Raw genomic sequence first — 25,273 nt, 5'->3', positions numbered from 1 at the left:
GGCTCAGGCATCTTAAACCAGAAGACCGGTGAACTGAGGGGATGAGGGAAGAGCAGGGGCTGGGGGTGTGCTGATGCCCCGTCTCTGACCGAGCGAGCTTTGATCATCTCCATCCTGTGTTGGAACCGTAACAGACCGTGGAGAGCATATTAGCCCACACGAATCTGCGTTAAAGAATAATGCCAAGAACCTGTTCCATGCCGGTGGATGGGAGTAGCTGGGACGGAACTGGAAACAATCTGAAGCATACCGCCTTCCCGGCTGTGGCCGGGAAAGAATAAACCCCTGTGACAAAGCTCCACTGTGTGCTTAAGTATGGACCAACTCCTTAATTAAGGAGTGCTGCCATGCTCCGAACCCCCATGTGAGGTTGAAGGGATGAACATGAATAGTTACTTCCAAAACGTGCGGCATGCCCAACCCAAGGAGACAGAAACTATGGAAGTGACAACAGACAACCAGACATGATAACACCGCCCCTCTGTGCCTACCTGAGTATGAGGACGTGACCAGAAAGGACAAGACCACAGCACGTGAATGAACCTGATGACGGCCCTCCCTAGTGTATGTAGTAAGTGAGCCCGAGTAACCTGCAGCGCAGAGACGGGTAGTAAAACTGAAACACTCAGGGCTAGTGTACCCACAGATTGTGGTGGGTAGTCGTACAGGTGTAATGAAATGAAACATGCATCGTATGACCTGTGGTATATGGGCGAGAAGATTGTGGTCAACACTCATTTAAAAAACCAAAGCTCAGCCCATATGGATCTGTAGACGTGACAGATCCTGAGATGTGAGCACTGCTAACTAAACCCAGGTGTACAAAGAGCACTGAACGAAAAGGTACGATAAGACATGGAAACCAACGAAGATGAAATGGCTATTGGTGTATGCCATAGCTGTATGGCACCGACAAGCTACAACAGAACATGCTGAACATAACTGCTATGACAGAAACGCTATGACAGGACCGCTGTGACAGGTCCGCAGACCACGCTGACAAGAACCGCTGTGACCGATCTGCTATGACAGAAACATGCTATGACAGAACCACTGTGACTGGACCCCGCTGCAACTGGACCCCGCTGTGACAGCACCAGCTAAGACTGAACACACTTTGACTAGAATACTATGACTGAACACCTTATAACAGCACCTGCTATGACAGAACCCGCTATGACTGTGACACGCTATGACAGCCCCCCTCTGACAGAACACGCTGGACAGGAACACTATGACTGAACACGTTGTGACCAACACGCTGAGGCTGAACACGTAAGACCGACCACGCTAGGACAGCACCCACTATGACTGAACACGCTATGACTGGAACGCTATGACTAAACACGTTGTGACAGCACCCACTATGACTGGAACACGTTATGACAGCCCCACTATGACAGAACACGCTTTGACAGGAAGCTATGACTGAATGCATTGACAGCACCCGCTACGACTGAAAATGCTACGACTGAAAACGCTACGACTGAACCGCTATGACTGAAAAATGCTATGACTGAAAAACGCTATGACTGAAACGCTATGACTGAAACGCTATGACTAAAACACTATGACTAAAACGCTATGACTAAACCACTATGACTAAACCGCTGTGACTGGAAACGCTGTGATTGAAAACGCTGTGACAGAACTGCTATGACTGAAAACGTTGTGACTAAAATGCTATGACTGAAAATGCTATGACAGAACCGCTATGACTAAAAACGCTATGAGAACCGCTATGACTGAAAACACTATGACTGAACCGCTATGACTGAAACGCTATGACAGAACCGCTATGACTGAAAACGCTGTGACAGAACCTGCTAAGGCAGAACCGCTGTGACAGAACTGCTAACCGCTATGACAACCTGCTATGGCAGACCTGCTGACAGAACCGCGATGACAGAACATGCTATGACCGAAAACGCTATGGTAGAAACACGCTATGACAGGAACATCCTATGACAGGAACACTATGACTGAACACGTTGTGATCAACACGCTGAGGCTGAACACACTGAGAATGACCACGCTAGGACAGCACCCGCTATGACTGAACAAGCTATGACTGGAACACTATGACTGAACACATTGTGACAGCACCCACTATGACTGGAACACGCTATGACAGCCCCGCTACGACAGAACACGCTATGACAGAACACGCATTGACAGGAAGCTATGACTGAAAGCATTGACAGCACCCGCTACGACTGAAAACTCTACGACTGAAAATGCTATGACTGAAAACGCTACGACTGAACCGCTATTACTGAAAGATGCTATGACTGAAAAACGCTATGACTGAAACGCTATGACTAAAACACTATGACTAAAACGCTATGACTAAACCGCTATGACTAAACCACTATGACTAAACCGCTGTGACTGAAAACGCTGTGACTGAAAACACTGTGACAGAACCGCTATGACTGAAAACGCTAAGACTAAAAACGCTATGACAGAACCGCTATGATTGAAAACACTGTGACTAAAATGCTATGACTGAAAATGCTATGACAGAACCGCTATGACTAAAAACGCTATGAGAACCGCTATGACTGAAAACACTATGACTGAACCGCTATGACTGAAAATGCTATGACAGAACCACTATGACTGAAAACGCTATGACAGAACCGCTATGACTGAAAACACTGTGACAGAACCTGCTAAGGCAGAACCGTTGTGACAAAACTGCTAACCGCTATGACAACCTGCTATGGCAGACCTGCTGACAGAACTGCGATGACAGAACATGCTATGACCGAACACGCTATGGTAGAAACACGCTATGACAGGAACACGCTATGACAGGAACACGGGCAAGGAATCATATGAACTGACCACGGCAGTGGAGCTAACCCACCAACCAGCCCCCCTTACTTGGTACTGCCCTCAGTGACCCCCCCCCCCCCGAAGCTTGCAGGAAGACATGCTGTAAACAGACCTCACAAAGTGCTGACCGGTGAACCTGCTGTTCGGCACCCCCTCCCCCTGTGAAATGATCATTGTAACTACCAAGACCTGAGGATATATATTCAGGAGCTGCAATTAGCAGCCTGGAACAGGCATGGGGAGGTCATATGATAACAGACAGTTTCCCCATGGGGAAGGGGCAGGGGCGGCAGAAGAGCGTCTACATTTCTGAGCAAGAGCGTGAGGAGCTGCAGTGCAGAGGGCTGGAGGGGCGGAGACTAGGAGGAGCTGGAGTGCAGTCGACTGGAGGGGTGGAGCTCTGATCACAGCTGAGAGTTTTGCTAACACACAACTGAGTGAACTACTAATGCACAGCATTGCGCCCGCTGTTCACCTTTCTAGGTGCCTATTAGAGCCTACGGCTCTAATCAGGTGCTTCCAAAAAACACCCCCGCCGCTGTAATTCAGGTGCCTGGCACCTGAAAAGAGGCCGGACATCTGAATAGGGGGCGTCACCATAGATAGATTCATGCAATGCATGAATCTATCTATGGTGATAGAGGGGGTCGCAGTAGAGAGGGGGCGGCGCTCCTGCGCCCTTTATGGACGCACCGCCACTGCGTTCCTTGATTCCACGCATGCGTGTTTGTACTTTCCACTTTTGTGTGACGGATTTGTGTACTGACCATCCGAAAATCAGACGTGGAGCCGTCGTTCGCCAAAAATTTACTAGCCTGTCATCCAACATTTGTTGTCCCGAAAATTGGAAAACAATTGTCTAAAGGAGCGTACTAATGGTAAGAATTTCGGACAACTGCCTGTCCACAGACAATCCCCTTCTGATTTTCGCACCGTGTGTACGAGGCTTTAGGGTCTGTTATATCTGCTTAGAATTCAGCTTTAATATAATTCATTTAAAAAAATGTTTCTAATGCTGGTTACCAAGAAATATCCCCTAATTTCTAAAAGTCAGTCCATGGTCATGTATCCTGCACAATGTCAAGTGATTGCAGCTCCTGGTGTATCACGTATCTTCTGTTTCCTTCTAGTTTATTTTTGCTGATGGATCTGAGCAGCCATCTAGCATTCATTACCAGACTTCTCTGTATTATTTATTCCTCTTATTTCAGTCTCCGCCCTCAAGTGTATATACTGCGGGGTGTTAATTAACCTCGACAAAGACCACGTTTACAATCCAAACGCTTTGATGAGTACAGAGCCGTATTGTGATGGTAATGCATACAACTGTTCTTCAGAAGACGCCGCCTGTGCATCTATATATATTTCCTTCACAAAATGTGAGTTCTACCTACAAAGATATTTGTATCATTCATATGCCATTCTCTTTTTTTATTAACTGCGCCATGTGATCATTAACTACGTAGGGTTGTTCTAAACCCGTCTCTAACCTCTCATATAGACCATAAGACACTAAACCTTTCAACTTGAATTTATTTTCTCTCTCTCTCTCTCTTTCTTCAATCTCTTCCTACTATTGCTATCTCTCTTTTTTCTCTCTATCTTCTCTCTCATTCTTTTTCTTCTTTTTCCTCTCTCTCTCCCTTTTCTTCTCTGTCACTCTCTCTATATTCTCACTTTCTCTCTTTCCTTTTGCTCTCCCTTTCTCCTCTCCCTTCTCCCTCATTCTATCTTTTCTCTCCCATTCAACACATATTTCTAATTATTAAAGGAATTTTCTCTCTTTTTCCCTTCTCTTGCTCTCGTTTTCACTCTCCTCATTCTCTTTCTCTCCCTGTTTCTTCCCTCTCACTCTCTCATTCCTCTTTCCCTCTCTACTCTCTCTTTCTTCTCCCTGTCTTCCCTCTCGCTCTCTCTTTCAAATTTCTCTAAACCTTTCAACACATAATCCAAATTATTCCATTTTTTTTTTCTCTCTTTCTTCCTACCTTCTCTCTAAAACATCATATAAGCCATACTACACCAAACCAAACACATATCTCAAATTATTGAATGTATTTTCTCTCTTTCGCCCTTCTCTATATCTCGTCCCCCCCCCCTATCTCTCTCTCTCTCCATTTCTTCTCTCTATTCTCTCTTCTCCCTCACTCTCATCCTTTCTCTCTCTACTCACTTCTTCTCCCTCTCTCTCTCTCTCTCTCTCTCTCTAGCTGTTGTCTCTCTACTCTCTCTCTCTCTTCTCCCTCACTCTCATCCTTCTTTCTCTCTTCACCCACTTCTTCTCTCTCTCTTCTCCCTCACTCTCATCCTTCTTTCTCTCTTTACTCACTTCTTCTCTCTCTCTTCTCCCTCACTCTCATCCTTCTTTCTCTCTCTACACACTTCTTCTCCCTGTCTTCTCTTTCAGTGCACTTGTAGTGCAAAGTGGATTTGCCTTTAGTAAAACAACCCCTAAGCCTTTCAACACATACTCCAGATTATTCAGTTTAATCTCTCTCCACTCTCCCTCTCTCTCTCCATATTCTCTCTTTTACCCTTCTCTCTCTTTCACCCTTCTCTCTCTTTCTCTCTCTGCTCTCGTTCTTTTTTCTCTCTATTTCTCTTCTCTCACTTCTCTTTCACTCTCTCATTCTTCTATCTCACTCTTTTATCTCTCTAAAACATCATATAAGCCATACTACACTAAACCTTTCAACACATATCTTAAATTACTACATTTCTCTTGGTATCCCTTCTCTCGCTCTCATTCTCCATCTCTTTCTCCTTTCTCTCTCTCTCTTTCTCTTTCTTTCTCTCTCTCTCTTTTTCTCTCTCTCCCTTCTCTTCTCTCTTTATTACACTTTCATTCATATTTCTCTCTCTTTATCCTCCTCTCTCTTCTCTTCACTCTCTCATTCTTCTATCTCACTCTTCCCTATCCCTTTCTTGTCTCTCTTATCTCTCTTCTCTCTCAATTTCTCATTCTTCTTTCTCTCTTCTCTTCTCTTCTCTTCTCTTCTCTTCTCTTCTCTTCTCTTCTCTTCTCTTCTCTTCTCTTCTCTTCTCTTCTCTTCTCTTCTCTTCTCTCTCTCTCCCTCTCTGTCTCTCTTTCAGATCTCTCTAAACCCTCATATAAACCATACTACACTAAACCTTTCATACACATACTGTAGCTTCTGACTTTTAATAAAAGGACACTTACCTGTCCTGGAGTCCAGCGAAGTCGGCTGTCGGGTGCTGCCACCGCCATTGCCAGTAAGGGATCCCGGCAGTGAAGCCTTACTGCTTCGCGGCCGGATCCCTACTTCACATGCCCTACTGGTCCTACAGCAGAAGGGAGGAGGAAGGGGCCAGATTTCTGACGTATATCACCGCGGCGGGGTCCGACGGAAGTAGGGACATGGTATCTGTCAAAAACAGGTACCATTTCCCCCTGAAAGGTGCTAAATGTGGCACCAGATGGGAGGAGACAACAGGGCTTTTTTTCAGCTGGAACTTGGTGGAACTCAGTTGCACCACCTCTGGCTCAGGCCCTGTGCTCCCTGCTCAGCACTATCACTTGTAAACACAGAAGTCCGATTTCTGTGTTTACAACTGACAGCTTCTCTCTCAGCATTCCCCACAAATCTCGTCTCCTGAATGGCTCCCACTGAGTGCAGGATGGGGACAAGGGGGGTATGGGTGCCTGGAGTGCAGTGTAGATGCCGACACCCCCACTGGATGATCTCTCTGCAAGTGAGAGAGGCGGAGCCATTAACAGTGTGCAGGGAGGTCAAAAAGCCAGCTGGGCAGAGGGGTGAAAGTGAGATGTGGATGGAGATGCAGAAGTAAACAGCTATGGAAGAAGAGTAACTCTGCACTCTGTGTGTAGCGCATCCCTGAACTCTGCACATAATGCACTCCTGGTATTTAATGCCCCTTTAAGACCCTCCCACTGTTAGTGAAATATGACCACACCCAGTATTTGATACTGTTTGGAGGGTGTGTGTGCACACCTCCCAACTTTTTGAGATGAAAATGAGGGACACCTATCAGCAAAAGTATGCAGGCATAGGACACACCCCTTGCCACACCCCCTTAATGGAGATTTGTACAAAAAAACAAGATTGGTTTAACCCACAAGGGCTTTTTTTTAACCACTACTATTCCTTTATATTGGCTTCTGGAATTTACAAATGCAGCAATTTAGAAATCAGATGAAAGGTTTAGCGCTGGAAAACACTTTTTGATAGATAAAAAGTGCATTTTATATACAACTATATAGATCAGACCAAAATGAGGGACAAATGAGGAGGAATGAGGGACAGAGGGACATTGCTCCAAATCAGGGACAGTCCCTTGAAATCAGGGATAGTTGGAAGCTATGAGTGTGGGGGTTTTGGGGTTCATGGTTGAGTTCCTGCACCTATTTTCTGAGAAAAAAAAGCCCTGGTAGACAGATAAGCTGAATTTCCAAATGGGTGGAATTCCGCTTTAAGTTTGTCTTCTCTCTCTCTCTCTCGTTCTTCTCTCTCTCTTTCTCTCTCTCTCTTGTATCACTCTAAAACATGATATAAGCTATACTACACTGAACCTTTCAACATATACCTCAAATAATTAAATGTATTTTCTCTCTTTCTCCCTTCTCTCTCTCATTCTTCTTTCTCTCCCTTTCTCTTCTCGCTCTTGTCTTACTCTCTTCTCTCTCTCTTTTCACTCACTCTCTCATTTTCTTTCTCTCTCTACTCACTCTTTCTTTTCCCTGTCTTCTCTTTCTCTATCCCTCTTTCGTATCTCTCTAAACCCTCATATAAGGCCTTCCTTATATGTATAACTTGCTTGCCTAACTTAACGGCTGTCTACGTTATAAACATAAGTGTGCGCAGCCTATTGCATCAGGGTGTGCATCTCAAATCTCAAACACGCATGCATGTGTGTGTGTGTGTATATATACAGTGGGGACGGAAAGTATTCAGACCCCCTTAAATTTTTCACTCTTTGTTATATTGCAGCCATTTGCTAAAATCATTTAAGTTCATTTTTTTCCTCATTAATGTACACACAGCACCCCATATTGACAGAAAAACACAGAATTGTTGACATTTTTGCAGATTTATTAAAAAAGAAAAACTGAAATATCACATGGTCCTAAGTATTCAGGCCCTTTGCTGTGACACTCATATATTTAACTCAGGTGCTGTCCATTTCTTCTGATCATCCTTGAGATGGTTCTACACCTTCATTTGAGTCCAGCTGTGTTTGATTATACTGATTGGACTTGATTAGGAAAGCCACACACCTGTCTATATAAGACCTTACAGCTCACAGTGCATGTCAGAGCAAATGAGAATCATGAGGTCAAAGGAACTGCCTGAAGAGCTCAGACACAGAATTGTGGCAAGGCACAGATCTGGCCAAGGTTACAAAAAAATGTTTGCTGCACTTAAGGTTCCTAAGAGCAGAGTGGCCTCCATAATCCTTAAATGGAAGACGTTTGGGACGACCAGAACCCTTCCTAGAGCTGGTCGTCCGGCCAAACTGAGCTATCGGAGGAGAAGAGCCTTGGTGAGAGAGGTAAAGAAGAACCCAAAGATCACTGTGGCTGAGCTCCAGAGATGCAGTCGGGAGATGGGAGAAAGTTGTAGAAAGTCAACCATCACTGCAGCCCTCCACCATTCTGGGCTTTATTGCAGAGTGGCCCAACTCCTCAGTGCAAGACACATGAAAGCCCACATGGAGTTTGCTAAAAAACACCTGAAGGACTCCAAGATGGTGAGAAATAAGATTCTCTGGTTTGATGAGACCAATATAGAACTTTTTGGCCTTAATTCTAAGTGGTATGTGTGGAGAAAACCAGGCACTACTCATCACCTGTCCAATACAGTCCCAACAGTGAAGCATGATGGTGGCAGCATCATGCTGTGGGGGGGGGGGGGGGGTTTCAGCTGCAGGGACAGGACGACTGGTTGCAATGGAGGGAAAGATGAATGCGGCCAAGTACAGGGATATCCTGGACGAAAACCTTCTCCAGAGAGCTCAGGACCTCAGACTGGGCCGAAGGTTTACCTTCCAACAAGACAATGACCCAAAGCACACAGCTAAAATAATGAAGGAGTGGCTTCACAACAACTCCGTGACTGTTCTTGAATGGCCCAGCCAGAGCGTTGACTTAAACCCAATTGAGCATCTCTGGAGAGACCTATAAATGGCCGTCCACCAACATTTACCATCCAACCTGACAGAACTGGAGAGGATCTGCAAGGAGGAATGGCAGAGGATCCCCAAATCCAGGTGTGAAAAACTTGTTGCATCTTTCCCAAAAAGACTCATGGCTGTATTAGATCAAAAGGGAGCTTCTACTAAATACTGAGCAAAGGGTCTGAATACTTAGGACCGTGTGATATTTCAGTTTTTCTTTTTTAATAAATCTGCAAAATTGTCAATAATTCTGTGTTTTTCTGTCAATATGGGGTGCTGTGTGTACATTATTGAGGAAAAAAATGAACTTAAATGATTTTAGCAAATGGCTGCAATATAACAAAGAGTGAAAAATTTAAGGAGGTCTGAATACTTTCCGTCCCCACTGTATGTATGTATATGCAACAAATACATAAATATATATACAGTATATACACACACTCTGATAGATAAATAAATGTAAAAAACAGTAGGGCACTGGATGGTGTCAGTAGGGCAGAGGTTGGTGTCAGTAGGGGAGTGGACAATGTCAGTAGTATGTTATTTTTATTATTCTATTTTTGTATTTTTTACAATATTTTTTTTTTTTTAGGAGCCCCATTGGGGGGCTTTGGTGAAATATCAGCAGGGGGAATCTGTGCCACACGGGGTGATTAGGGTGTGCCCAGGCACACCCAGAACACCCCCTGCACACGCCTATGGTTGTATATCTGTTGCTTGGAATTGCCCCTACAATGTTTCTACCATCTACATATGGCTAATCAAACTAACTTGTTTGCCAACACAGAATCCTGACTCCAAAAAACAAGCTCCAGCTTGCATTGTTGATTACAATTTGATTCAGTATGCAGCCAACAAACACATGAGAAGCATCTGCAGGCTGCACACCAGTATCATATCCCAGGAGAGAAAAAATAATTTCTAAAGCTTCAGGCATCTAGATTACTAAACAACTTTTGGCTTACCTTTAAGACCCCTTTCACACTGGGGTGGTTTTCAGACGCTTTAGCTCTGGAAATGGCCTCTGCCAAGCGCCTGAAAACTGCCTCCCATTCATTCAAGTGTAATTTTTCACACTGAGGCGGTGCGCTTGCGGGACGTTCCGAGAAGTCCTGCAAGCAGCATTTTTGGGCTATATTTAGCGCTCCCAAAACACCCTGCCCATTGGAATATATATACTGTTTTTTTCTGAAAAAGATTTCTATTTTTTTTTTCAGATAATAATGCCAACGAATCCTATTTTAGAAGAGATTGTTTGAAGATTCAGGACTGCAATGTGAGCGAGAGTATTTCATCGCCTTGGGGAAAGAGTACATACAGTACAAGCTGCTGTAATACGGACGGCTGTACACCTGTTCAGCCAGTGTGTAAGGGTTTAGTTTGAAACTTTAAACTTTTTTAGGTATTACAGTGGGGACGGAAAGTATTCAGACCCCCTTAAATTTTTCACTCTTTGTTATATTGCAACCATTTGCTAAAATCATTTAAGTTCATTTTTTTCCTCATTAATGTACACACAGCACCCCATATTGACAAAAAAACACAGAATTGTTGACATATTTGCAGATTTATTAAAAAAAGAAAAACTAAAATATCACATGGTCCTAAGTATTCAGACCCTTTGCTGTGACACTCATATAATTAACTCAGGTGCTGTCCATTTCTTCTGATCATCCTTGAGATGGCTCTACACTTTCATTTGAGTCCAGCTGTGTTTGATTATACTGACTGGACTTGATTAGTTTTCTTTTTCCTAAGATTTCAGGGAAAATTGGGAGAAGTTTGATAAATGCATTAGAGTCAACAGGAAAGGCAATGTGTAGGTTGTTTTTTCTGTGGTGCAACAGACTTTAAATGAGTGTTAAGTAAGGATGACCAGGTTTTTTTTTTCTCAGAGAATAGGTGCAGGAACTCCCCCCTCATGAGTCACCCTTCGTCTCTGCCCCCGTACCCACCTCCGAGCACTGTCTCTTGGCTCCACCCCTCACCCACCTCCAAATACCGCTCCTTTTAGAGAGTACAGAACCAAGTATCATTTTGTGCTACTAAATTGTATAGAATTTGATAGACCCCACCCAAGCAGCAACAGACCTCACCACAGCAACAATACATCCCCCCACACACAACGAAAGACCTACCCCCCAGCAACAATGGACCCCCCCGCCAACAAAATACCACCCCAGCAACAATAGATCACCACAAAAAAATAGATCCCCAGTCACAATAGATCCCTCGGCAGTCAGCATCAATAGACCCTCCAGCACACCTTGCCATAGAATACATTCAGTGCTGGAGGTGCCGGAACTGCGTTCCCCCGCGTTCCCGCTGAAAAAAAGCCCTGAGGATGACCTTAGGTGCGGTCCAAAACCTATGGTTGGCTAAACCCAGAAGGAATCTGTCAGTGCTTGTCGAATTAGGATCAGATGAGACTTTACCCACCCCACAGCTGTGCCATTAGTGGCCTAATATGACCACATGGCCATATTAGGTCAATGACCTCATGAGCATCCCTGCTTCTTTGTACATGTGCAGCTGCTGGGTGGCGAATGCTTTGGCTGCACCTGACTGGCCCAGCACTGACAGCTTTCTTCCTTCCAAACCCAAGCTGAACCCAAGCTCAACCTTGCTCTTGAGGTTTCCATAAAAGTCATAGTTTCAACTATGTTGGACCGATTCTTGTGTCAAAAAAAAAATCCCTCAGTAGCCTAATTTTTAAACTTTTTTTTTCACAGAGAAAGAAAATGGATAGACAAAAAGGAAAATATGGAAAAAATAGGGCAACAATATAAAAATAAACACACAAGAAAGGAAAAAAAACAAAGAACAGTAAGGGGTCTACAGGTCTAAGGTTACTGAAAGGTCTGATTTGAAATCCTACCAAAGTCCAGCATTGCAACGGTTGGCATTTTAGTTCTGGTGTTAAAGTGCATTTCCACACCCCTTCTAATAGCAGCTTGGTGTATACTTTTTAATCTGGTGCAGTGATTAGTACCAAAGTACCTAAGGAGAGGCCTGAATGAAGACGTAGTTGACAATTCTAGTGAGACCTGGAAAAGAACAAATGGATGGAGGGTCTGCATGACTAAGAGGAAGAACAGGTCAGAAAAGGTTAAGAAATGTGAGGACAATGTGGAAGGGGTGTAGGTTCTGCTGAAGGTCGGTTGGGAAAGGTGGAGATGCAAGGGATCTTCCTGTGAGGGCTTCTGGGTATGCAAAGTTCAGTTAAAGAGGAAGTGCTTCCACTTGTTTACTTAATGGTGGTTCTCCCAGGAGCTAGGTCCCCTGGGGAAAACGTAAGAGCATGTGAGTTTCTAATGTCTTCAAGCCCATTGAGGCGCAGCTAAGGACATGGGTGATTAGTTATATATTGTGCCTTCAAGGACACCTAAAATCCCTTCCTGGTTGCATTGTCAAAATAATCTATTAATTGTTGTTTATGTTAATGTTATGATATTTTATTATGTGAATAAAATGGCTGATGTCAGTGATGTGGGCATTTAAACCCACATCATGCAGTCCCTGTTATTTAATTTAATGGTTGACAAATCCTTTAGTCATGCCCACATTTGCTTAAATGATTGCTGACCACCTTGAGCGATAATGCAGTAATGACAATCTTGCCTACTTTATACATGGTATATTTCTAACCCTCTCAAAAACCATTCTGTTCTCTTCTGTAACTACTTCAAGTAAAAGCAGCTAACAAAACCAAGAATGGAGTCTCATGCCCAGCCTGCTACTCTGAGGATCAAGAGTGTAAAGCCCAGTATGCAATGCATTGTACTGGGGAAGAAAAATATTGCCTGGATTTTAGAAGAACAACCACATTTAGTAAGTACAGTCAATTCGGTCAGAATTTAACTGCATACTCTATTACTGTAAGTTAGGTGAAAGATGACTCGTAGATATCCAGTGTGTGGCATTGCCAAAAAAATAAAAAAATATTGAAAGTTGAAGGACTTTTCAAGTACTGAAGGAGAGACCGATTGACATAATGTATAAGACAGTATCATTGTATTGTTATTGCATTAAAACATTTAAAAAAATGTTGCTATCAGATACATCAATTTTTATCTCTGTTTTAAAGGTATCTCCCTCCAGTACTCATTAGCTATTGATAGGTTCATACATTGAATTCCTCAGTCAAACGATCATGCATACTATACATTTTTAACGTTTGTCTTCCTAATGTGGGGAGCTTTCTCAATGCATTTCATGGATACATTCCGCTTCTTCAGAAACACAACTGAAGCTGTCTCTAACATGATTATAGAGTTATATCAATGACACATATACAGTATAATTACAATATGCATAAACACCGAATCACCTGGTTGATGTAACACACACCCCGATGCCTAGGTCAGGAACTATAGCTGGCTGTTGTTTCTTCTACCTATAGAAGATCTCTTAAGGCAAGCAGGCTTACTTGGAACATAGAACATGATGCTATAGTTTCTGTCCAGATGGCACCAGAACTGAGAGGCTAAGACAAAGAAGGGTATCTGTAGTCAGGCAGTAGACTGTGGTTGGTAGTGGTATCCTGGGACAGTCTAAGGTCAAGGCAAGAAGTGAGCAAGTGTAATCCAAAAACAGTTCCGTGGTCAGAGTTGGTAATTAGCAAGAATAGTCCAGTTAACAATTTGAGCTCAAGTTCTGGTAGAAATCCAAAGAGCAATCAAGGTACAATGCAAAGGTTGACAACAACAGTATCCAAGCTAACAGCAGTGGTCAGGCAAGGAACCAAATATGAAGCCAGGAAGCAAAAGCTATCACAAGCACAGAGGCACAGTCTGATGAGATTTAATTAAAGTGCCTCTCACACTGAGGATCAATCCAGCTAAGGGGGCATGGGGCCAGACTCTTCTCTACTCAGTGGAAGGGAGTAGATAGGAGTCTGCGAAGACTCATTAACCCTCAGCTGAAGGGGAACAACTAGGAGTCTGAGAAGACTTGCTAACCCTCAGCTGGCTTTCCAAACACATGACTGTGAGCGCAATCACAGCACAACAATGTCAAAATATTCCCAAGAGAGAGCAGCCTGGACATCCAGGGCTGGCCAAGGATGGTTATGCAACAATATTAAATTTTAAAAAATGGTATATATTTTTTGGCGCTCTCTTATTTTATAATCCCTATTCTCATAATTCACTGTACCTTTACAGAGGTCTGTAGGGGCGACCAATCCTCTCCCACGCTATCAAATGATGTAAATGTAAGGGGGGCTATGATTAGCTATATATGTATATATATTAGCTATATGTTGGTGCCAGAAGTGTATAAGTGTAGCGCTTAGATATTTGGGTTGGTTAATACCAACTAATAACTATGGAAAGTGAATTGCAAAATAACAGTGAGTCAAATAAAGTCTACAACCCATAATAACTATTGAAAAAAACAAAAAATCACAAAAATACCACATATATCATGTGCCTTGTGAATTGAAAAATGCGAAGAAGTCATATATAGAAAAAGTCCCTGAAAAATTCTGTAAAGTCCACAGTGTGTAGTGAAGAAAGTGAAGCTCCTATTCACCACATTGGCGTAAAAATAGAATGAATAAAAACTGAAAACACCAGTGCAGTGAAGCCCCCCCCAAGGCAGATGTAGGCTTATCAGATAGTTTGAACTCGAAAGAACGTATGTTCTATGAGTCAAACAGACTTATATCATAGACCGGCAACCAGGATGGAATCTTGGGGATCCTCTGCAGTTGGAACTCAGGGCGTCCCGGAACTTTACAAAAAGTTGATCTCCATAAAGGGGTGGTTGCACATCAGGTATGTATGATGGTTAGTTGGATGCAGGGCCTGTATACAGGGGCATGATGGGTATTTGGGGTGTAGGATCGGCTCTCAGGGTGCTCTCTCTCTCCCAGGTTCATTCAAACAGGGCCCCGCACAGCAGTGATGCTGCGAAATCAGACGCTGCTCCGGGACTTTAACCAATCGTACCGCACTGTCCGGTCACCTCAGCAATATAAGTCTGTTTGGCAGCATATAAATATGAAGCCATCTTCCCTCCACTCTACTCCTCTCTCCTTGGGATCACCACAGCGTTGGGATCCCCTTGATGAGGCTCTGGGGGTGGAGCGAAACGAGTTGGGGCATGACCTGGTTGGAGTCCAGGCTGAGGTTGTCACACTCAACACCACCATAGGACTACATGGATATGCGGGATCAGGGATTACCACTTTCTTCTCCCTTGAGCTACAGCTAAGAGCCAGGATGTGCTCTGTCCCTTGCCAGCACTCCCAGCAGCGGAGGAATCCACATCCACAACCCAGATCGGCGAGCCTGAGTGGCACACAGAATAATACCACGGGTCTCAGTGCTGGGACTCATCACCCTGTATACTAGAATCCACAGCATTTTGCTTCTCTCAAACGTGACTAACATGGTGTTTTTCTGTAGTATACCAGTCTGTTTCTCATTCCCATACTATAACTCTGCCCAGCCAGGCTCGCTACCCTGGTTGGTCGGTCGCCAGCCCAGCACTTACCCAATCTAGGTCATGGGCAGCACTTCCTTTGGGCAGCGGCTTCACCCTGCGTCTCCTCCTCCTGGGCGCTTCATGGCGGCTTCCCCTGCGTCTCCTCCCTCCTCCAACTCGGCTGCCAATAAGATTGCTTCTCCTCTAGGCCAATCAGGTGACAGATCTCAGGACCCGCTTCCTGATTGGCTAGGAGGAGAATCAGGAAGACAATAGCAAATATTAATTCTCTATTGTCACACAATTGGGTGGGCTCGGGTGCAGTGCTCTTCGCCCTGAGCCCACCCTTTTTTAAGCCTATTAGAGGCTCTGGCTCTAATCATGTGCTTCTAAAAAAAAAAAATCCCCATTGGAATCCATGCACTCGGCTCCCTGCATGTAGATTAGGGGCCTGGCTTCAGCCCTGTGAATGGCCCTTGGCAGTAACTGACTACATCTGCATGGCTGTGGGGTGTTGGCTCCCATGCCCCAACTCTGTAAGGCTTCTCCCATTGAACAATTTGCGTAGTGCTTTTTAATACTAAATATTCACATCAGTCCCCACCCCCAAGGAACTTTTTTTTTTTTTTTGTTTTTGTTTACAAATGATTTTTATTATGTAAAAGGTCAAGGTATAAAACAATTACAATGATGGTACAAATATATATACAGATATCTTTAACAGTGAATGTTGTACAGGAAATAAAAAAGGGTTATGGTTAGTCAGATTAAATAATGCACAGTGTCATAAATATAGGCATGGTTTCTCTTTTTGAGACCAGAACCCTGTAAATTCTTCCAAAACTTTTAATCCTCCAACTGTAAAGTGTAAAGTTTATACTCACACAGTAAAAGTATGGCAATGCAAAACATGTATTGAAATGCTGGAAGGTTCTGAATGGGGCAGGGTGTCACTGTAGTGGGGATGGAGTGGTGAAGTGGGTTAGGGGACTCTGCAGCTGACTTGATGACTTGGTGACCCTGTAGAGCAGGTGTCCCCAAACTTTCTAAACAAAGGGCCAGTTTACTGTCCTTCAGACTTTAGGGGGCCGGACTGTGGCCATTTTGAGTAGAAAAGGTCCCAACGTCAGTAAGGAAAAAATAATGCCTCATCGTCTGTTTTAGTAGGAGTAATTATACCCCATCATTGGTGTCAGTGTGAGGAATTGTGCCCTATCATTTGGATTATTGGGCCCCATTGTTGGTGTCATTGGGAGGACTATCATTGGTGTCACTGTGAAGGAATATTGCCCCATTGTTTGTGTCATTGGGAGGAATCGTGTGCCTTCTCTGGTGTCAGTGAGGGGAATTGTGCCCTACCATTGGGGTCATTGTGCCCCGTTGTTGGTGTCATTGGGAGGAATTGTTTCCCTTCATTGGTGTCAGTTGGGGGAATTATGCCCCATTATTGGTATCAGTGGATAAAACAGTGCCCCAAAGTTCAGATAAATGCAAGCAAAAGGCATCATCTGGTCCCCCAGACGCAGTTTGGAGACGACTGCTGTAGAGGATGAGAAATCTGGAAAGGGTTGGGGAGCACTGTGGGAGGTTGTGGGGCACTGTTGGAGGTTGGGGGTATACTATGGGGGGCTAAAGGCTCTGCAGCAGGCTAAGAGGCATTGTGGGATACTGGGCAGTACTGTAGGAGGTTTGGGGGCACTGAGGCTGCAGGATGTCAGGTGTCCTGGCTGGCACTATGGGTCACTTTATGATGTTGGGGGTGCACTATGAGAGCTGGAAGGCACTGTGGGAGGTTAAGGGCCCTGCAACTGGATGGAGCCCTGGAAAAGGGGAGGCTGCATTTCGGCAATTGAGAACCAATTATCTAAGCTCCCTTCCTCGCATGCATATGTACAGTATATATAACAGTGCCAATTTAGACAGTAGCCAATGTTCTGGAAAAATCAGTAGACTAACTATTTGTCTATTTCAATTTCTTATCACAGAATTGAATCAAATTTATGTCAGTGGTTGCTCCACAAAGAATTTCTGCAAAAAAGATAACGATATGGAATTTTTAAACAGACCAAAGAATTTAGAAAGCCATTACTGTAAAACAACAGACAGCAACCCCGATCAAACAACAGGTGAGTAAAGTCCACAATCTATTTTTAAAAAGGAAGTGGAATTTGCATTAAAGGAGAACCTATTGACTTTTAGTTTGTTTTAACGTAATAACTTTTAGTACCAGCCTGTGAAATCCCTTCATTACCGGGCCATTTTTTTCAGTTTTCAGTGCTGTGATAATTTGACCAACAATTACTCCATTATGTCACGCTGTACCCAAATACATTTTGTATAATTTTTTTTTACACCGAGAGAGAGCTTGGTGGTATTAACCACTTTTTTTTTTATTTTTTATATAGAGTATATATATATATATATTCTGTAGACACCCTAAATACACACATGTATACATCCAAACTTTAGAACTTGAGAATATTTCAGGGATAGTGACCTGTGCCGTCCATAGCGTGCTATGGTAAAGAGTGTGTGTGGGTAAATTGTGGGTGTGGCCAAACTGTTAACAGAGGGAGGGGCTTAAGGGGCATGGTTAACTACTCCCCGACCCTCTACCGCAGATGTACTGTGGCAGGCCGGCTCTATTGTGCAAGACAACATACCTGTATGTCATTCCGTGCAGTAGACACTGGGGGCAGGCGCCCGCTGCTGATTGGATGGGGGGGGGGCCAATCAGCAGGCCCAATGTCCATCGGCCACCCGTGATCATTCCCCATAGAGGCAGAACGGCGATCTGCCAAAATAGCAGATCGCCGTTCTGACAGGGGTGAAGATAGAGATCTTGTGTTCCTGCTAATCAGGAGCACCGATCTCTGTCTTCGCCCAGTCAGAGCATCCCACACATAGCAAGTACTCCCTATGAACACATATAACCCTTTGATCGCTCCTGATGTTAGGTGTCACTGGTTCTCAAAAAAGTGTCAAAAGTGTCAGTTAGGTGTCCGATTTGTCTGCTGCAATGTCGCAGTCCCACTAAAAATTGCTGATCGCCGACATTACTAGTAAAAAAATATAATAAATAAAAAATACCATAAAAATATCACTTTTGCGAAAACCAATCAATTTACGCTTACTGGGATTTTTTTTTTTACCAAAAATATGTAGCAGAATACATATTTAAGCGCTACGTAAACTGTTGGCGCTATATAAATACTGTATAATAATAATATAATAATATTGGCCTAAATTGATGAAGAGATGTGATTTTTTTTACATTTTTTATTGGATATGGTTTATAGCAGAAAGTAAAAAATATAGTTTTTTTTTTTTTTTCAAAATTGTCGCTCTTTGCTTGCTTATAGCACGAAAAATAAAAACCACAGAGGTGATCAAATACCTCCAAAAGAAAGCTCTATTTGTGGGGAAAAGGGAAATTTTATTTGGGTACAGCGTCATATGACAACGCAATTGTCAGATAAAGTAACGCAGTGCCGTATCGCAAAAAATGGCCTAGTCATTAAGGGGGTAAAACCATCCGGAGCTGAAGTGGTTAAACAAAACCTAGGCTTCTTTGTACCTATGAAATTTGCTTTGGTTGCTGGGCCACAAACAAGAGTCTTACAGACACATATAAACCTCAGCACGATGCTGGGAAACTGTATCAGTGTTCCACCTATCAAGGACGAGGAGGAGGCGGGGCGGGCTTAGGGGGAGGGGCCAAGCCACTGCTTTATTTCTCTTATGGATGCATAGAGCAGGGCTCAAGAGCAAGCACATACCGGTGCCCTCTATAGCAATCGGCTAGCTACGGGGGGGGCACAGGTCATGGAGGAGGAGCCAGGAGCGCCTGCAGGGGACCAGAGAAAAGAAGCATCAGGGCTGCTCTGCGCAAAACCATTACACAGAGCAGGTAAGTCTAACATGTTTGTTACTCTTTTTTTAAAAGTTGAAGCGTTAATACCACTTTAAATATAACCCCAAGTATGACAAACTTTAATACTGCACATGCCTCTATACCTATCCAATGGACTCAAACGTACTCATAAAGTGTTACTAAACCCACACCAGTAAAATCAGTCTGTATATGCAGTAAAGCGTGCTTGTTATACTCACTGTGGAACCCAAGGGGTTAATCCTCTGCATTGTGTAAAAAGGCTGTTTGATCCTGTACGCACAGATCTTCCCCCTTCCCCTTCCCCAATCTACCTGCTGATAGAACAGAGCCTTGGGGGCAAGCTGCACATGCTCAGTTTGGTGTGTATTGCTAAAGAGTATTTTTTTCTTCAAAAGGGCATGTGATCAGTACAGGGCCAGACAGAGGGTCAGGGGTCCTGCAGCCTCATAGGACAAATGGGAGAATGAAAACTCCTCCTACAAGCTTTAACCAAACACTGATAGAAGTCACAAGACTGCTGTATACTGCTGATGCGAAACGGTATTTAGCAGTTTATATTTACTAAAATTATTGCATTTCCATGTTCTGTGTATTGTGGGAGACCAGATATAATGCCTGCGGGGTCCTTGGTTTAGTAACACTTTAAGCAGACTGATCTGCTGGCAAGTGCCTTTGACACTTCTACTATGAGCACCGGCATTGACTATTATTTATAACATCCTCCACCAGCAGTCTGCTTAGGAGTACTTCTAATGCCTTGTACATGACCGGTATTCCCATCGGAATGAACTCTGAAGATTTTTCCGACGGAATTCCGCTCAAGCTGTCTTGCATGCACACGGTCACACCAAATTTCGACCGTCCAGAACGCGGTGACGTACAACACGTACGACGGGACTAGGAAACGGAAGTTTAATAGCCAGTAGCCAATAGCTTCTGTCTCGTACTTGCTTCAGAGCATGCGTCGTTTTTGGTACATCGGAACAGCATAGAGACGAGCGTTTTTTCCGATAGGAATTGGTTCTATCGGAAAAATTTAGAACATGTTCTCCTTCTAGGTCTATCAGTATTTTCGACGTAAAAAGTCCGATGGGGCATACACACGATCGGAATATACGATGAAAAGCTCCCGTCTGACTTTTTTTGTTGGACATTCCGCTCGTGTGTACACGGCATAAGTCCCTGTAACATTCTGCCATTTCACCCAGCCCTGAAGAAGAGGGATTATGTGGCCCCCGAAAAGTGTTGCGTGTCTTTTGCCCTACTTGTTGTAACCAGTTGAACAATAAAGACTTTGGACTCCTAAGGATTTTTAATTTGGAACTTCCTTTTACCTACAATTTGTAGAAATTGACTTGTAACTGTTTCTCTTCCAGGTCATTTCACGTGGTGTGAAGTATGTCACGACTACAATGTCAATGACTGCAGGGGCTCTCAACACTTATGTTCCCCCCATGAGGATGTCTGTGTGTTCGAAAGAACAAGGAGTATATATGGTAAATTTGTATTATGTATGCACGTAATATGTTGAAAGAGTTGCAGGGACAAGTGCTTGTAATTAATAATTAAACACAGAAAGATACCCATTGATCCACCAGAAATCCAGTGAGCTTGTAACTTTGTGTTTTGGCTGAAAACATAGTGAAGGAAACAGCCACACTGATGACCTCACATTTGGCACCTTTTGGGGGAGGAGGGGGGGAGCAGGTACCTGTTTTTTACAGGTACCCTGTCCCTACCTCCGGGAGACTGGGTTGCGGCGAAATATGTCAGCAGCTCGGCCCCCCTCCTCCTCCCTCCCCTTCTGCCGGGCTAGTGAGAGAGCGCAGCGCACTTCGCGCATGCGCAGTAGGGACCCAGCCGAGAAGCCGAAAAGCTACACTGCCAGGTTCCCTTACCAGCAATGGCAGTGCCAGCACCCGACAGCTGATGGAAACATCGGCTCTGGTGCCGACATCGCTGGACTCCAGTACAGGTAAGTGTCCTAATGTATGTGTAGCTGCTGACTTTTAATTTTTAAAGGGGCGGGCGGAACTCTTATTTAAACATTTTATTCAGGTAACACAGATCAACAACGTGACATCCCATCTGTCATCCAGCCTCTCAGATGCATTTCCCTCCAAAGGGCTTACTCATCCAGACTCACCATGAGTAAGCCCATTTGGACGTAACGCGTTGGCCCAGGTGGATAACAGGATGCGATGTAGTGGGTCTGCACTACCTAAATAAAGTTTTTAAGTAATGTGACTTAATTGTTTTTTTTGCCCTTTTGCTACAAAGCTTCCACTCTTCTTTAACCGCTTGCTGCCAAAGCCAGTTCTGACATTTTTGATACGCATGTTAAAATCAGCATTTCTTTTGCTATTACTTACTTGAAAACTACTTAAAACTTTTGAACGTTATATATTTTTTTAAAGCAGAGACCCTGGAGAGTAAAATAGTGGCTGTTGCAATTTTTGTTTGTCACACAATATTTGTGCAGCCGTTGAGCAAATGCAAATTTTCAGGAAAAAATATACTAAATACATTTTACTGCACAAAGACACTCAATATTTTGGTAACATATAAATGATAACGCTTCGCTAAATACATAGACACCAAATATGTCAAGATTTAAAATTTTACACACCCATGAAAAAAAAAAAAATAGGTGACCCTTTTAAAAACCTTTACAGGTTACCAGTTAAGTGTGGTGCTAGAATTATTTCTCCTACCCCGACGTTCGAGGCAATACCTCACAAGTGTGGTGCAATCGTTGTTTATATATGTGTGTGGGACTTACATGCATGTTCGCATTTGCATTTAAGCATGGAGGGACAGGGCCGCTTTATTTATTTTTTAAATTCTATTATTTATTTAATTAAAAAAAAATTCACTGTTTTTTTCTTTCTTTTTTTTTTTAAGAATTCAACTTTATTGCTATCACAAGGGATGAACATCATCCCTTGTGATAGCTGGGGTAGTGACAAGTACTTTTTATTGAGAGATCAGGAGTCTTAAAGACCTCTGATTCCTCCTCTGCCCTCCAAAGCGTCTGATCAAACTGGCATCAGATTGATCAGATGCTTGCTTGGCTGGTATGACCTGTAAACAAACAACCATAACTGTAAAGGACAAAATTATTGTTGCTTCTGACTTTATTAGAGTTAGGGGAGGAATTAATGTTGCTCCTTCTTCTCTGTTGGCATCCTGTCTGTCATCAATCTGTCCCTACACATTTCACACAAAAGGCTCTCCATGAATAAGTCCATTTTGGCGAAACGCGTTGGAACAGGTGGATGAGAGGCAGAATATCATGTTGTGGATCTGCGTTACCTGAATAAAGTTTGTAAGTACTGTAGTGGCATCAATGTGCACCTCTTTCCTTCCATTTGGATGCATTGTTGTTGAGCAGGGACACACTCCAATGCAAGCACCTAATACAGACTGGGAGATTAAAGTGGAGTGGAAATTTTTGAGCGAAATTATTTGCTGCTGACAATGCAGTTTTTCTGCTGCACTGAAGCCCCAAGCAGTGTAGTCAGCCCTGTCCAGTCCTTCCACCCATTTAATAGACTACAGAAAACTTCCCCCTCTATAAAAACAGATATAAATGAGTAATTGTTAAACATCAATATAAAAATGTATAAGCAATTAAGATGAGCTTAGCCCTAAACCTTTTATTTCCCTTGAAGTATGATTCAAGGGTATATTTATAAAAAAAAATCGCATCCTATCTTAGTTATCCTCCAAAACTGCATGTACATTCGTTCTGTGTAAATGGGGGCAATAACAATTTTTCTTTGGCTATATTCTCTCCAGGTTGAATGTTTTTCATATTCAAGACATTAGGGAAACATGCTTTATGACCACTATATGGAGTATTTGTTTTCTATTATCATCAGCTCCATCTAGTGGTCGTAATGCAGCATTTTCCTGATTCACTCTATTCTGTATAAATGAAAAAAAAACATGAACTGGATAGAAAATAGCTTTATAACATTTATTTTGCCCCCATTCACATAAAACAAATGTACATGCAGTTTGACAGGACAAATAGCTCTGTAAATATTTTATTTTATAAATGTGTCTAAGGTGCCATAGCCCATAACAAATTGAAAGCTTACAATTCACTGGCTTTTCTTGGGACAAATAAACAGCTATGAGGGCTATCCAGGAAGGAAGTACAGATATTATTCAAGAGAGGTCTTCTATTTCAGATGGGATGGAGGAATTTGAGATAACCAAGCGATGTGGCAAATCCCATGAATGCAACCGTGCCGGAAGCATCCGCAGTTCAACCAAGATCATCCTGATAAACACCACCTGCTGTGACGAGAGTGTATGCATGCCACCTGAGCCAATCTGTATGTATCCATTATACATCCTGACCTACCTCTGTTTAGTTCATGGTTGACGCATAAACACAATGGACTTTATATTTGTATGCTTTTGTTTGCTCTGTAATTCATAAAATTAATGGTGGATCATGAAGATCCACCAAAAAGAGGCTCCAAGGTTCATTTGGCCTGCAGACATCTCAGATACAAAAATGCATCCTGCCCTAACCCCCCCCCCCCCCCCCCCCCAAGACTACCGAAGACCTTTCTGGATGTACAAAAGATTAGATTTTCCACCACTGTAATCACAAAGTAAGTATGGTAAAACATTCTGTGACCTAACTTAAAAGGAGGACAAAATTCTGGAAACTGTGCTCCAAAAGAAAGAAGGCAGAGGACAAAGGACTAGTGACCTGTATTGCTTGTGGTCTTCTAGCAGCTTGTCAGGGCTGGCTCAGCCCTTCCTTCTCTGAGCTGGCTGCTCAGCTGTCGGCTAATTGCCAGCTCTCTTCTCTCTCCACAGTTAACCAGCTGTTGTGGATCTGCTCGTCAGTCCCGCCTACTTAAAGACGTCCAGCTCACTTCATTCCTGCCTTCGCCTTGGTCACATCACAAGAAACCATCTCCTGTGTTCCTGTTTAAAGACTGGCTTTGCTGACACCCCTTCTGGCTCCTTATCCTGCTTGCTGTTCCTCTACTTGGATCCCTGACTTCTGGCTTGGCTGATTACCCGATCTGGTTACTGAATTCTGGCTTGGCTGACTACCCGATCCGGTTACTGGCTATGCTTTGACTACGCTTACTCTATTTACCTTTTTATTTTTATTAATAAACAAGTGTAATTTTACTGTACTTCTGTCTCGGTCTGGTTTATGGTTTCTGACACAGCTGATCTTTCAACATTATTGACTTTCCATGACTTGTCCTGCACTGTGTCTCTGTGTGGAGGCCGCCATATTGGTAAAGGCAGGACATTGCTTTCTCATGTAATGGCCTCCAACAAGAAGATCAGTGAGCAGTACAGTATTGATATCACCAAATCTCACTCCAAATTTCCTGAGACTAACTGTGAAAGGCAGCAGTGTCTAAGATCTCACACTTCAGATTTACATCTATAAGGACACAAAAAGAAGTGCCTTGGCACACTCACACACCAGGAAGTGCACTGATATTTTTCAGGAGGAATTCCAGATAAAAGGTACCTTTTTCAGGATACTGCTTAGGTACAATTTACATTTTAGGTCTTCCCTACAACACCTAGGTGATAAAATATTAAACTTGTAAGTAACTTGTTAAGTGTAGCAAACCTCTATGTTGACTATTCTTCACCACTTTTGCCACAGGTGTCAATTTTCCATGATTAGTAATGATAAAGTAGAAACGGGGCACTTCTCATCTTGATGAGTGATAAGAATTCCTGATATGTAGGCATGATATCCATATACAAGATAATTACTGCATCGAAAAACATATAAACAATATTAATAGTCCTGCCTCAAATACGAGTGACCTTATGCCCAATTCCACGTTGTCCCCACTGTTTCCTGCTCCAACCCCTCTTGAAGTACCCTCCACCAATTTTTTAAAACAAATTTACGTATACAGTACATACCTTTTTTTCATGGGTCTC

At 43.3% G+C, this 25,273-nt stretch overlaps 2 protein-coding genes across 2 annotated transcripts in view; one reads left to right on the top strand and one right to left on the bottom strand.

Moving 5' to 3' along the window:
- LOC141110554 (phospholipase A2 inhibitor and Ly6/PLAUR domain-containing protein-like) overlaps positions 1-25,273 on the bottom strand; it is a 118,807-nt gene that overhangs the window by 89,450 nt on the left and 4,084 nt on the right. The gene's annotated exons all lie outside the window — the stretch shown is intronic.
- LOC141111441 (uncharacterized) lies at positions 3,965-24,761 on the top strand. Its single transcript, XM_073603738.1, has 7 exons — positions 3,965-4,220; positions 10,215-10,364; positions 12,688-12,828; positions 17,415-17,555; positions 20,701-20,820; positions 23,524-23,670; positions 24,532-24,761. The coding sequence occupies exons 1-7, from the start codon at positions 4,130-4,132 to the stop codon at positions 24,759-24,761; spliced, it is 1,020 nt and encodes a 339-aa protein (XP_073459839.1). The 5' UTR covers positions 3,965-4,129.

This window comes from Aquarana catesbeiana, linkage group LG10 (assembly GCF_042186555.1).
Source record: "Aquarana catesbeiana isolate 2022-GZ linkage group LG10, ASM4218655v1, whole genome shotgun sequence".
Lineage (NCBI taxonomy): Eukaryota > Metazoa > Chordata > Amphibia > Anura > Ranidae > Aquarana > Aquarana catesbeiana.
The sequence above is the reverse complement of the archived record's forward strand: the minus strand, read 5'-3'. Positions and strand labels throughout refer to the sequence as shown.

Excerpts from the sequence above, each read along its gene's own strand:
- LOC141111441 (XM_073603738.1), top strand. The coding sequence starts at position 4,130 with ATGAGTACAGAGCCGTATTGTGATGGTAATGCATACAACTGTTCTTCA. Across the intron at positions 17,556-20,700 it reads CAACCCCGATCAAACAACAG|GTCATTTCACGTGGTGTGAA; the intron begins GTGAGTAAAGTC and ends TTTCTCTTCCAG. Across the intron at positions 20,821-23,523 it reads AAGAACAAGGAGTATATATG|ATGGGATGGAGGAATTTGAG; the intron begins GTAAATTTGTAT and ends CTTCTATTTCAG.